The sequence below is a fragment of the Zootoca vivipara genome, chromosome 15 (genome assembly GCF_965207765.1).
Source record: "Zootoca vivipara chromosome 15, rZooViv2.hap1.1, whole genome shotgun sequence".
Lineage (NCBI taxonomy): Eukaryota > Metazoa > Chordata > Lepidosauria > Squamata > Lacertidae > Zootoca > Zootoca vivipara.
Window position 1 is genome coordinate 3,626,483 of NC_142598.1, and position 14,733 is coordinate 3,641,215.

The window sequence follows — 14,733 nt, forward strand, 5'->3', positions numbered from 1 at the left end:
ATGCCAGGAGAGGAGCACTGGAGGCACCTGTTGCACACCCGGTCAAAAAACCGCGCTCTGGGCCACGGCCCTGCTGGCGCGCGCACACACACACACACCGCTACGCCCCTGCACTGACTGGTAGCAGCTTGGCAGAGTCCACACCTTGTCCTACCTGGAGGTGCCACTGGGGATTGAACCTGGGACCTTCTGCACGCAAGGCAGATGCTTTACCCCTGAGCTGTGGCCCTTCCCCAGGGAACTTGCTGCTGAGCTCTTTGCTGCATGCTTGGTGGCAAGCCAAGAAACAGCAAGGGTGCAAAGACGTGAAACCTGCCAGCTCATAGCTAGGCACACTGAAGTTTCCCCTGCACGGTAGAGGCCTCTGTGCCATGCACAGGTAGAGCCGCTGGCCATAAATACCACAGGCAGCTGCCGCCCCAGCACGTCCACCACCAAATCTGTCAGCTACTGAGTTCCCACAAGAGGTGTGAGCTCAGATCACATTCATACTGTGCCTCTTTCCGCTGTAGCAGAATGAGATTGTTTAAAAATAGGTTTAGTGGGTACATCAAACCATATATTCGCTCACGAAACCAGAACAGACAGGGCTTGGGCAAAGTGCTTGAGATTGGCTAACTTGCAAATAAGTGGCCAGGAGCTTTAGCGTTCATGTTCTCGGTAGCTGGGCAATCCTCCGTAGCCACCAGTGTTTTGAGAAGGTGAAGCCACGTGGCGGGAGAGAGAGTTTGCCCTGGAGGGAGCACATGCAAGGTGAGGATGAACTAAATGCTACATCCCAAGTAGAAAACTGAGTTTGAGGGATTTGACATCTTCTGCAGAAGCACCTCCTGCTTATGTCCTTGTATGCATATGCATAAAGAAAGCAAATACTACAAAAGCATTCCAGCAGTTCACTAAGCCCTGCACTGGTGTGTGTGTGTGGTTTTTTGGGGGGAGATATTTATCATGTGGCATGTGGCGCTGTGGGTCAAACCACAGAGCCTAGGGCTTGCTGATCAGAAGGTTGGTGGTTCGAATCCCTGCAATGGGGTGAACTCCTGTTGCTCGGTCCCAGCTCCTGCCCACCTAGCAGTTCGAAAGCACATCAAAGTGCAAGTAGATAAATAGGTACCGCTCCAAGTGGGAAGGTAAATGGCGTTTTCGTGCGCTGCTCTGGTTTGCCAGAAGCGGTTTTGTCATGCTGGCCACATGACCTGGAAGCTGTACGCCGGTTCCCTCGTCCAATAGAGCGAGATGAGCGCCACAACCACAGAGTCAGTCACGACTGGCCCTAATGGTCAGGGGTCCCTTTACCTTTACCTTATCATATAGGGGTTGCCTCCCAGGTGTTAGGACTCCATTTGTCCCTGACTATTGGCTCTACTGTCGAGAGCTGATGGGACTCCAACAACAACTGGAGGCAGTGGCGTCGCAATTGGGGGGGGGGGGCGTTACGCTCAGGTTCCATGTCTGCGGGGGTAACAAGAAGTCACCCTGTGGGAGCGCGAGCAGCCATCGTGCCGCCGCAGCTGCCTTTGGAGCAGCGAGCAGAGGATCCCAGCGCCGGCAGCAATCCACTAAGTACAGTGCATGTGCGGCATCACACGCATGCGCTGTACATAGTGACGCTGCACATGAGCTGAATAGCGTTTTGCTGCTGGCGCTGCTCCAGCACCATACAGATGGTGCCGGGATCCCCCCATCGCCACTACAGCTGCATGTGTCGTACGTAGCGATGTCGCGCATGCGCCCTACATAGTGACGATCGCCCCGAGGGTCATGACACCTTCCTTCGCCCCTGACTTGGAGGGAATGTAATTGGGATTGCAAGCAAGCAGTGTTGAACTCTGTGCCAAGATAATCATGTTATAGACCCCCTCCCCATCTAAATTATACAAATATGCAAGTTTTCTTACCTTGCATAATTTTCATTTTGCAACTCGGGGGGAATAATGACATAAGCAGTGAAGCCCCCACCCACTCATTCAGCTATGCGAAGGATTCTAAGATTTCAGCAACCTTTGCATATTATTAAGCGTTATCTTTGCAGCCAAAGAAGACAGAAAGTTGCTTCCCCTCTTCAAAATGGAAAACCACCAAACTCTCTGCCAAATGCTCCATCCCACATTATTTCCCCCACTTCCACAGAATTGCAGCATATACACAACCCTACTATTAGGGGGATGCATATATGGCGAATGAGCACTGCTTCACCCCACCCTAGAGAGCCAGTATGGAATGTTGGTTGGTTGCAGGCCTCGCCCTCAAGTTGACTGGAAGGCAAACACGATTACAGCTGAGCAAGGGCACTTCTGGACTGAATCCCACCCCAAAATAGAGACATCCACACACCGGTAAATTCTTATTGGGCAATCACAGTGGATTGGGAAGTTTTGCACAACAACCCCACTTCCTCAAACGACTGGCCCTTTTGCATTAAGGGAGGTAATGGGAAAGTGCAGTGGAAAGTGGGGGGCAGCACTTGCTTTGATGCAACACCATTTAACTCCCCCCAGAAACCAATTAGGACAAATGCTTAAAGAATAATAAAATTCAAGCCACCTGGAAGCACCCTAAGAGTAGAGAGACGAGCTAGTCATGCTTATGGTCAGGAAGAGAACATGCACTGTATTTTAAACAAAAATGACAAATTGTTATTCCCCCCCCCTGTAGTCCTTTTCACTAGCAGGCACAGGTTTCTCTATACCAGGTATGACTCTTCTCCCTCCGCCCACCCCCAAATTCCATACCCATTTCCATTCTACTTCCCTCCCTGAGTGTTTCTGCCTAGCTGGCCTGCATCCTTGAACTCTGCCTCTTGGATGCCTAGATGAAGAAGAGAGGTGGCTATGCAAGTGTGGGTAGAAAGCAGCCTCCCATACAAAGGTTTAAAATGTGTTTATTTCTCCACCCACCTTTGCCTATTTCCCCACCCACCACTTACAGGTAGCCCCTGGATAGTTGCACAGCTGGGATTGTGGCCCCCAGTCTGATTCCCCACCCCACCCCTGCCATGCAAACTCACGTTGAGCAGAAACAGCACTGCTGAGCCCTGTCCTTTAAGTGTCCTCGCAGCAAGAGAACAGCCCTGCAGGTTGCCATAATGCTCAGACTAAACGTGGGAGACCCATGCTTCTCTTTGATGCTTAAAGGTGTTTTAATGCTATTCCATTTCCCTCCATGGAGCTTGAGGAGCAGCAGACATTATTATTTCTTGTACCCTCTTCAGTTTCCACCTAGCTGTTTATTTTGCTCGATAAGCACTGGATTTTGATCAGTTGGCCTGGAAAAGGGGGGGGGATGAAAAGGGCAAAAAGGACATACTGAAGAAATAGTGGAGTGCACTAAGGCCCAATTTGATTGTGGCAAATACTGATCACAATCTGAAAATATTAAGCAAGCTAAACTTTGAACGCAAAACTTTAGCTGAGCGCTATTGCTTAGTTCTGGAGAAACGCAAGGCAGATTTTGAACCCAAACTACCTTCTGGTCTAGGTGGGATAAGTTTGAGAAATACTTGCTGCATTCTAAGCTAATGATTTTCAAAGTATTCCTAGTAACCCAGGAGTTTCATCCTAAGAGCAGCAAGGGACTCTCCTAGGGGGTCGGTTGCCCACCAGACCTCTGGGGCTGTGCAGCCATTAAGCACTTTAGAGCAGCCTTGCTGGCTCCACTCCGAGGCCCATCTAGTTTAGCATCCTGTTTGCACAGCAGCTAAGCAGATGCCCCAAAGAAGCCTGCAAACAGGAGCTGAGCCCAACAGCATTCTCCCCCTCCAGAGTTTCTAGCAACCGGTGTGCAAAAGCATCTTGCCTCCAACTCTTGAGCCGCTGTGGCCAGCAGCCATTGATAGGATTCAGCAAACTCATGGGGGAAGAAGGCTCTTTTAAAGGCACCTGGGCTGCTGGCTGTCACTGCCTCCTGTGGGAGGAGGGTCCATAGTTTAACTATGTGGTGTGAGAAGGACTTCAGCTTCACTGGATGCCCCGGAGTCCTAGTGTTATGAGGGGGTGGGGGCAACCCGTATGCACCAAGTTCAGAATCCTTTGCTAGATAAAGCCATGGGCAGGTATTAGGGAGAGGGATACAGGTGTTCCCCCTGAATTAACCATAATTCAGGTTCCCAGCTTTAGGTTTAGAAAAGTTTCCAGCCTTTGTAGAACTGTATACACGAGGCAAAGTGTCTCGCTTGTTCTGTGAGAAACTAGCCAGGGACCACCACCTTTCTGTTACGTATGCTTATTTATTTTGAAGGGAGGGGTTTGCCAATTGTGTTATTGAGCTAGATCTGATCCTATAGTTTGCGTTGCCCCCCCCCAATATTCCTCCTAAAATGCTTCTTAAAAATGCTTTCCTCTTTGCCTCTATGCCTCTGTGTGTTAAAGTGCAATGTAACAGTGAGACTTGCTATCAAGGCTAAGAGCTGACCTTGTCTGGAACACAGAATGAGAGGCAGAGAGGTTTATCAGCGATGTACTGCCAGCCTTGACGCATAGTCTTACTCAAGGCTGCTGGAAGATGCTACCGGGGCAGCATGAGTCAGCATGTGTTTATGCACAGGACTGGACATGGATCTTCCTTAGATGTACTTGTGACCCCCTTGCGTGCGTGACCCCCTTGCGTGCGCACATTTACAGAGGAGGGGGAAAGGAGCCAAAGAAGTGTATAAGAAGCTTTGCAATTTGTGTTTCTTTACTCTTGTCGTGAGCTGATCACCTTGAGTCTCTTATTAATAAGAAATTAAATTCTTTCTCTGAATTCAACCCCGGTGTCATTATTGACTATCTCTGTCCTGCCTGGGCGCAACTTAAAGGACCCTTAGTAGCTGATAAGGCTACATTTTGACTAGAGGCCCAGGTCCATTATCAGGACAGCATGGAAAGGATCTCCAAGTGTCTTCTACTTCCGAACACACTGGCTCCAAGTGGAAATCAACGCAGCCCAACAAACGAACAGCTGAGTCCACCTTTGCAAAGGAACCAAGTCAACAGAATCGACCAGGACAACCAATAGCCATTTGAAGCAGAACTTTTATTCCCTTCCCTCCTCAAAAGAAAGGAGACTGGCAGTTGTGCACAATAATAACAACAACAACAAACGACGACTTAAGACTTGGAAGGATTAAAACAAGGATTTTTGGTTATAAACTGGCAAAGCAAGGAGAGGCACAACAGCAGCTCCCGCCACTTCTCTGTGTATCAATGGAGCTTCCATCTCAAGCCGAAGAAGGGAAAGTGAAAATCTAGAGATAAAAGGGACAGGCCGCCTGCAGTTCCATCGGGTGCAGTGGTTTTTGCTTTGTTTCCTTCTCTCAAGCAGTGGATGGCACCGATACAGGTATGTGGTACCGGGTGCCTGTTTTTGAGTCAGGAAGGACGCCTTCCTGGCAAACTCAGGGAGGGAGGCACAAAATTCAGTCCATAGGCACGAAGCCAGTGCTTTGGCAAGAAAAGCAAAATCAATCCTGCCCCTCAACACTCCTCCCCTCCAAAAAAAGGGTAGGGAAGGGGGGGGGGAATCACTGACAAAACTGGTTGAAAAGAGTTAGTGCTGCATGTAAACAGATCCACAGGAATCCAACACCCACCCACCCCCCAATCCCAAGGGCGACGTGCTCCCTTTCCCCACCCACACTGGCACAAAGCCTGCCGAGGAAATTTAAGAGGCAGCGTCTCAGGTGGGCGAGTAGGGGTAGTGGCATTACAAACAGGGCTCAAGAGGGGCAGTGTTATAATCAGGGGGGTGGGGGGGAGGATTAAGGCACGGAGACATGGAAGGGGCTGCCGGGGATGTGCTCCTCTCCCCACTTCACCACCAGCACATAATCCCCTCTGTCCTTGAGCAGGTAGGTGACGTTGTAGAGCCGGTTGCCCAGGTGCTTCACCACAATCTCCTCGCAGGGGGTCTTGGGGCCATGCACCCCCACCAGCAGCATGTTGTTCCCTGCAGAAAGAGCAAGGGGCGGGAGTGGGGGGGGGTCCAGTCAAAAATGATGCATGCTGGTAATATTTAGGTCTGGAAGAACTAATCCCGTTGAAATACATATTTATGCATACAAGAGAGGCCAAAAGGTGTTTCGCTCCAAATGCCTCACTAACTCAATTATCCCTCCCCACTCTTCTCTCCTTCCATTTCTAGACCAGCTTTCCCCAATCTTGAGCCCTGCAGGTGATTTAGTGCTGACTGGGGCTGATGGGATAGTTGTCGAAAGCAGCTGGAGGATACCAGTATTGGGGGAAACTGGTCCAAACATGCAAGCAAGCAAACAGCTTACTTTTTTTTGTTCCTTTGTTCTCCTCCAGACCCTTTTACAAACCCTCCAGTCCCCATCCTTTCCCCCCATGCCCTGCACAGATTGCCAATTAATGCCCTCACTAGAGTTGCCAACTTTGGGCCTCAGGTTCTGGCACCTCAGGTTTTGCCCCTGAGCGCCCTGGTGTGTCTCGGAGGCCGCCCTTGAAGAAGATCCTGAATCCCAATCTTTTTTAGGAGCTGCTGTGCAAACCTCTTACTTGGTCTAGGCTAGGTAGCTTGAATTATCCTTGCTATTTGTGGTGGTGCTTTGTTTTAAAATACACTTCCAAGTTGTATGACTTGCCATCCATCATTTCCCCCATCAAGCCCCTCAGCTAGGATGGGGCCAACCATACATTTCAATTTGAAACATTCATCTGACCCCATAAGCAAACTTACCCAGACCATCACCTGGTTGGTGCCCAAATTAGCTTCCCAAAGCTTCTAAGCGCAGTGACCAAAACCTGCAGTTGTGTGCATTTCTTCCCATCCCCACCTGCCCCAACAAATCTTCTGCACTCACCTGCTTTGCTGCAATCGACAGTGAAAGAGTTCTTCTGCCCCACAAAGCCCTTGTTGAGGCCCAGGCCCTTGGCAACCACCTTGCTGGCATCAGAGGCAAACTTGGGGGCTGCTCCATCATGTTTGGCCACCCCATCCATGAAGACCGATGAAGTCTCGTGGAGGCTGTGGCTGGGGACGAGACGGGCCCCTGCCAAGGAAAAGGAAGGACGATTACACAGGTGCGTAAGGCTGGATCTGGGCAACACCCTCTTTGCCTCCTCTTCCCCAAGTTACCATCAAAATTGGCCTTCGTTGTCCTGGTGCCCTCCAGATGCCGTTGGACTCCAACTCCCATCAGCCTCTGCCAACATGGCCAGTTGGCAGGGTTGGTGGGAGTTGTCACCCAGCTTCTGGAGGGCAATTGGGGTCGGCTGATCTATGTTAAGGTTGCAGTCTTTGCTACAACATGCAAGGTTACAATGCTACTCGCGTGTCCTCAGATATGGTCCATAGTCTGGAGCGATAGCAAAGCCCTTAAAAAGTGGGACACCTTCTTGCCTAAGCCAAGCTTCTCTACACCCCCCCAGCCTAGGCTCTTACCTGTGATTTTGGCCTTGAAGGGGCTGCCAGCAATGTGGTATGGGCCACCATATTTAATGGAGATGAGGTAGCTGCCAGGTGCCATGGGTGTGTAGATGACCTTGTAGCCCTCTGGGCACTCTTGGCAGTCCATCTTCACCTTAGAGGGACCATCAATGGTGACAGCCAGTGCCCCATGCCCAGCATTTGTGGTGTTGACTATGAACTCAGCAGGGCTTCCTGTGGGGGAGGAGAGCAAGAGGCTGCAGCTTCTCTTCAAGGCTCTGGGGAGCCTTCCATCCCTCCGCCCCTCCCTTCCTCTAGGCCCTCTTATTACCTGTCATGCCACCTTCTAAGCCAGGGCCATAGGCAGACACCATCCCTGGGTCCCCAGTATGGCCCAGCTCCCCAACACGGATCTTGAAGGGACTGCCAGGAATGTGGCTACCGTTGAACTTGACGTCAACAGAGTAGATGCCATTCTCACGGGGGATGAAACGCACAGCGTATTTGTCTGTAGGAAAGGTGAGAGGAGGAAGAACAGGCAGGTGTAAGGGGCCTGCCAGCAGTTGTCATTGGCTCTGTGAGAAATTGTGTGTGTGTGTGCGCGCGCATGTATCACAGAATAGGTCCAGAAGGGAAGCCCAAGGAAGTGGACATTTAGTTACGTGGACCTTTACCCAAAGATCTTGGAGATGACCCCTGTATAGTAAATTAAATATATCCAGCAAATTTGTCCAGCATGAATGACACAGGCTAACGGTAGCTCAATAAACCTGGGGCCCTCCAGATGTTTTTGGACTACCTCTCCCATCATCCCCCATAATCGACCTGCTAGCTGGGGCTGATTTAACTGCTTAAGACGAAGAGCGAAAAATCAGCCAGAGACCTGTTGGGCCTTAGAGACCAACTAAGTTCGTAATGTGCTACTGGAAGGAATTTTTTTATTTTGTTTCGACTACGGCAGACCCACACGGCCACTTACCTGTAACTAGACCTGTTGGGGTAAGCTCTCATTTAAAAAAAACACACTTGAAGTGGAACTTGATTTAGAGCAAAAGGTATTTTTGCCAGTGGGCATGCCAAAACCAAAATGAGCTTAGCTGGGAAAAGTAAAGGGGAAGTGGCAGGTGAGGGGAGTGGAAATGCTCCCCCCATAGCCATTTTCTCTAGAACAGAATATTCCCAAGGCCAAGCTCTTCACATGTAGTAGCCTGTAGTTCTGTGTCTGCCTCCTTCTCTAGTAAAAATAAGCACATGGGTCCTGATCCAGATAGGGGTACGATACACACACACACACACACACAAGTGTGACAGTTACTAATAGTTTAAAAAGCCCCCAAAGGTACCCTGTTTCTTACTCTAAAGTAAACACACCTGCAGGTACAGGTTACATAACAATGTGCAATTTCACAGTTTATACCTCCTTGCTTTTATTTGCAAATGGAACACCTTGGATATTTCAGCCCTTGCCAGTCTTACTTTGTATGCCGTTACAGCAGAGCTTTCCAAACTTTTCATGTTGGTACACACTTTTAAGACATGCATCATTTCACGACACAGGAATTCAGTTTTACTAGCAAACCAGAGATTAAACTAACCTCTTTCCACCCTGGAAGGAGTGCAGGAAGCATTCATGCAACACACAGCTTGGAAAGCTCTGCTCTACAGAAACAGCCCTGATCTGCCCCTGAATCTTACTGAGCACCCCAAATAGGTGCAGATTTGGGGAACTGGATATTATGGACACACAATTTCATAGATGAGCTGAACCACAACAGAGCTTGGCCTAATTTTTGCAACTTATTCAAAAGTCTGCAGCCTTGCCTCAAAGTGTGGAGTCACACCAGGCAGGAGATTGTGGGCTGGCATGATGGCTCACAAGCTAGGTGGCAGGAAGCTGCCCATGGGGCTCTCATGCCATCACCACCAACAACAACACAGCAGATGCCACTACAGGAAACCAGCAGCATTTTGACACAGCAGCCTGCATGAGCTCTGGGCCTTTGCAGCAACAGGGCTGTGACCCCCTAAGTAAAGTAACTTGGCAAAATGGGCACTCTAGGTGGGTGGGCTCGTGAGCAGCAATGGCTAACCCCACAACTTGAGTCGAGACAGTGGCAAGAAAGGGGTCTTGCTTTTTTCTGTCCTGTACAGCTTAAGATATGCCCTGCCCACTTCCACTCACAATTCCATGAAGAGAATTGTCCTAGGGAGAGTCCTCAAGCCAGCAGGAAGTGACTGGGTGCTTAAAACTTGTCCTTTTGTTGGCCTTGGGCATGTTTCTGCCCCTCCCATTTCCTCTTCTGCATTGCCAACTGAATCAGCAACTGAGAATTGGGATCAACCCCCACCTCCAGGTAGCCTTTTTTTGTAACCACACCTATTCTTAGTTGTACGGCGCAGTAGTCAATTAAGTTGTACTCAGAGTACGCCTACTAAAATCAAGGAACCTAATGGAGTGATAAGTCACTTTGAATAATCAATTATTATTATTATTGGTTACTGTTTTTACTAAAGCAACTCAAAAGTGACTTATCACATCAATCAAATAACATTCACAGAAAAATCAGCATAAAACAAAACAGAAAAATCTAAAACACATTCATGTTTTTAAAAGGCAGGGTCAAAACAATTTCAATAGGTCTACTCTGAGAAAAAAAATTAGCTGAGAACCTGAGAAAAAGCAGTTTGAAAGTATCGGTATTAACAAGGCAAGTGCCTGTCTTGGGAGGGGGCAGAGTAAGGAGGATGCCAGCCCCACCCAGCTCAACAACACTCAGTCTCAGAAACAACCGCTGAGATTTTTATGCAATGCATGGGTTGCTGTTACAGACTGGAAGCTGAATACTTTGGGGGTGGGTGGGTGGGTTGTGTGCCCTGCATTCAGTTTGCATTGTTGATTACTGCCACTCCCAACTTTGGAGGAGGAGAATTTACTAGTTCTGGGCAGAGGCAGGCTCCTTGCAAGACCAAAGTTCGCAGTTTGGTTGGCCTTCTTGCTCTTTGATGTAGACCGAGGCTGGACCCTGCAGCGCCTTTCATCAGGGGATGCAGCCATCGTATAAGACTCCTGGCCACCATCATGCACAGGCTTAGCAGTCTGACTTCTTACAGTAATGCCCTTATGGTGGAAGCCTGTGGGCCTCCACCTGCAACAGCCCTAGCCAGCCTGGCCAATGCTCACGGATGATGGGAGTTGTAGTCCAACATCTGGAGGGCACAGGTTCCACATCTTTATATGGACCTGACAAATGCTATGTGGGAACTCCAGCTACAGCAGAACTCCATTGCCCATGCCTTGACAGAACTGCAGAATATGCTACAGGGATGGGTCATTCTTCTACAAATTACTTGGAGGTTTTCTCAGTCTTGCTCAAGGTGCTGACTTATAAATGCCTTGTTTGGTTTTAGACCAGCGCCTATCTCTGGGAGCATCTTCCAACAGAGGGAAAACAAGATCTGCTAGGGACTCTTGAAAAATATGCATGACCTTGTGAAGTTCAGCCTTTACCATGGAAAAGGCTTTTATTTATATATATATATATTAAAAGGCTAAACAAAGATCCTGAGTGTTCTTTCAGGCCATGACCCAAGCATGTCAATATTGCAATGCCGCCACTGCCATTTCTCTTTCACTTTCAGGTTTTGTAGCAGTTGCTTTTAAAACTGGATGTGAATGACCATCTTCCAACACAATTAAAAAATTATTCTTCCTCCAAATGCAAAGCATCTATTTTATTTATGCATTAGACTTATATACCACCCCCCTTTATCAAAAGATCTCAGGGAGGTTCACAAGGTCTAAGCAGATCATTCTTTGACAAACCCATGGGAAAGAGGCCAACCACACACAGAAAACTCTCAAGCCCCAAGGAACCTGTTGTGGGCCTCAATTGTTTTGGAATTACAATCCAAACTTGCTGGAGCTGATGGGAAATGGCAGTCCAACACCACTTGGAGGGGTCACAAGTTTCCCACACCTGCCCTACACCATCAGATGTCTGTCCCCCCCCCATTACAGTTGCTAGGAGTTCATTTTGGAAGGGAATCACAGAACTGTACAGTTGGAAGGGATCCCAAGGGTCATCTAGTCCACCCCCTGCAATGCCGGAATCTCAACCAAAGCATCCATGGCAGGCAGCTACCCAACCTCTGCTTAGAAATCTCCAAGGAAGTAGAATCCACCACTTCCCGAAGGAGTCCATTCCACTGTCAAAAGAGAAAGAGACCCAACAGCTCTACCTTCTCCTCCGCAGACGGGAGGGAAGGGGATGGCAAGCCTGACCCTGCTCTGCCAGGCCCTCCTTACCTTCATCAATTTCTGTGACATGGCACTCTTCTAGGGCCCCCGAGGGGCTGTGCACCTTGGCATCAATCACACCTTTGGCCCCGTTCAAGCTGACGGCAAACGAGGCTGGCTGGTTCACTTTTAACCCTGACTCCTGGAAGCACAGAGCACGTTAGGCAGCAGAAAGGACAGGGCGGGCAATGGCATCAAGCTCCGGCTACCACAAACCCCACCCCTCTCCTCGCTCTCCCCACCCCCTTGCAAATGAGGACAAGGCAGAAGGTCACTTACCTGAGAGCCAGGTGGCTTAGAGAGGGAGAGCTGCCCCAGGAAACTGGGCCGCAGTGCAAGAGGCAGGCAGGCAAGCAGCAACAACAGGGGAGGATTTGTTAGGCTAGTATACCCTGAAAGAGGGAGGCTGGCAGTTTTCAAAAGGATGGCAGCAAGATTGGCAGAGGCGTGGCCCAGGGAAGCTCTCCATCTTTAAGCCCCAGCAGCCAAAAGGAGCAGGGGACTGTTAGCAGCCTTTAAACGAGACACGAGAAAAACCCCAGAGCAGATCCCTGGATGGCCATCAGGGCTGACACAGTGGCTGTCCCAAGGCTGGCACAAGGCACCCACAGAATCATAAAATTGTGGGGTTGGAAGGGACCACAAGGGTCCTCTAGTCCAACCCCTGCACCCATCTTTGTCCTAAGTTGTTTAATCACCTTATCTTGGCAAAAACCCTCAGCCACACCATCCCCCCAGATCAGTACAGATTGAGAGAACACCGTCGCCCCAATCTGCATCTCTTCCCGCTCCACTTTCAGGGTCCAAGTCTCTTGAATCAAGGAACAGCCAGCCCAGGAGAGCAACAGTGCCAACTCAATCCAGCCAGCAGGGGGAGCAAATGGGCGGTTTCTCCCAGTGCCTCACCTGAAGACTAGAAACAGTGAGTCGGCGGGCATCGTCTGAGGTGGAGGTGGCAGGTACCACAAAGGGACTGTCTGGGATGTGCTCGTCATTGAACTTCACAGAAACCTCGTAGTCTCCTGCAAGCAAAGAGGGAGGAGGTGGAATTAAGGATGCTAAGCCAAAAGGTTCAGTCAATGGATGAATGACTGGAATCCAGGTGTGGAAATGGCGAGTTTGTTCACATTGTTTGATTTTAACCTGCCTGAGCATGAGATCAGCACCTGGAGCCTTGCTCTGCATCAGGTTGGCAGGTATTTGGGGCTTTTCAGCAGTGTCCATGCACATCTTTGCAAATACATACGGCTCTATCACTGATGATTTTTAAGGAAACACTCTGAAGATTTATTTTTATTATTATTCAGCCTGCATTTGGTTAATAGAATGTGTAAAAAATATTAGATGTTGCCACTGCCAATTTTAATTGAATGATTTTTTAATTTAATGATGTTTGTAATTATTGTATTTTCTCTTCTATCAAATTATCAGTTTGATGTGCAGATGGGTCCCCATATGGAACAATTACCACATATTTACTATTTGGGTAATATCAGAATCACTGCATGAAGTTGCATTTCATATTTAACAGTTTGCTTGAAATTACATATTTCAACAACTGAACTGCCAAAAATGGAAGAGATGCTCCAAAAACATTTTGAGTTCTGATTTCTGTATCTTAAGTTTTCAGTAGACTTCAAAATTTACACCTCTAACATGTAGACGTTCTTCTAAAACACCATACTACCTCAAGCCCCAACCCTAAACTAATATATATTGTGTTCAATAAGGATGGAGGTTATAACAATGCATCTCCCAAATACAATCTTCTGTTGAAAGCAGCCCTCCCCTCTCTGCCTTCAATAAAAAGCATTTGAGATCTAGCTGAGATTCCCTCCCCTACTTGCAAACTGTGGGGCAGCCAATTACCCAGCTTGCGTTCCAGATGGCCGCTTCCAAAGATCTGCCAGCCTCATTAGCAAACAGAAAGCTCTTTAGAGCACTGGATCCATTCCAGGTAGTTGGCAACATGATGCCTGTTGGATTCCAGAAGTTGGCTGTCTGCAGATTCCCTGAGTGGCTTATGGGAGCCGTTCCCAAGAGAAGGAGCTAGAACAAGCTCTGAAGAGAGAGAGATAGAGGCCTGCCTTTGGAGCTTCTCCAGCAGCCACCCGTTGGAACAGACCTCGGTTTCCGAGTTGCAACATACAACTTCCATCTGCCTTGTGCTCAACATATGGTTCTTTGGATCGGATGTTGGAATACGATCCTTACTTTATTATCGCTTAAGGCAGCTATACACCCTGTGGGGCAAAGAGCAGCAGGGATCTCGCCCTGTTGAGCCTTACGCCAGCCATATTCTCTTTCTCTCTTTTTCTCTCTAATACCTGTGTCTTCTGGCTCCTATCCCTCTGCCTAGAAATAGCCTGAAGCCTTGCAATCTCCAGGCCTATGACCTGGCCAATGAAAACCTAGATCAGGGGTCCCCAAACTTACCTGGCTTCGGGCCGGTGCCCACCGTGCCGATCACGCAGCGGGCCGGAGGGCAGGGGAGTGCGCACCTGTGCGCATGCGCACACCCTCTTACAGGCGCGGCGGCGCACTTCCGGGTCGAAAAAAGTGCCGAAAATCGTTTGTGCACATGGGCCTCCCCCAACAAGCACACAATCGTTATTTCCGGTGCACTTCCGGGTCAGGAGATGCCCATACTCATGCACACAAACAATTTCTGGCATTTTTTCCGACCCGGAAGCGCGCTGCCGCGCCGGTAAGAGCAGGTGGTGGCAGCAGGCGGCGGGGGTTGTCGTGGGCCGGATAAAAGAGGCCTTCGGGCCGTAGGCGGCCCACGGGCCTTAGTCTGAGGACCCCTGACCTAGAAGGATTTTTTTTTAGATCACCTCCACAGTGATGTGTAAGGCTGCCCTTCTTGGCTCTTGCATTCTCTACTACCTTGACAGGGCTACCTTCACCCCACCCTCCTCAGATTCAGTTAAATTGGGAGCTATCTACATCTAACACCCCATTTGTATACCACCTTTCAGCTGAAACAAGGGCTATTCCACAATCTTGGTTTCCAAGGGAAGAAAATATGAAAGCCAGTGCAAATGCCAAGAGTGAGGGTAGCCATGATG

At 49.2% G+C, this 14,733-nt stretch overlaps 1 protein-coding gene across 4 annotated transcripts in view; it reads right to left on the bottom strand.

The window, feature by feature from the left end:
• Nucleotides 1-4,994: 4,994 nt before the first annotated feature.
• Nucleotides 4,995-14,733, bottom strand: part of FLNA (filamin A) — an 87,188-nt gene continuing 77,449 nt past the window's right edge. For all 4 annotated transcript variants that reach the window (XM_035097097.3, XM_035097094.3, XM_035097095.3 and 1 more), the window contains 6 exons: nucleotides 12,569-12,684; nucleotides 11,672-11,804; nucleotides 7,697-7,873; nucleotides 7,381-7,599; nucleotides 6,800-6,988; nucleotides 4,995-5,925 (listed from right to left, as the gene is read on the bottom strand). In XM_035097097.3, coding sequence (XP_034952988.2) covers nucleotides 5,738-5,925; nucleotides 6,800-6,988; nucleotides 7,381-7,599; nucleotides 7,697-7,873; nucleotides 11,672-11,804; nucleotides 12,569-12,684 — 1,022 coding nt within the window. In that variant the 3' untranslated portion in view covers nucleotides 4,995-5,737. The remainder of the gene's footprint in view (nucleotides 5,926-6,799; nucleotides 6,989-7,380; nucleotides 7,600-7,696; nucleotides 7,874-11,671; nucleotides 11,805-12,568; nucleotides 12,685-14,733) is intronic.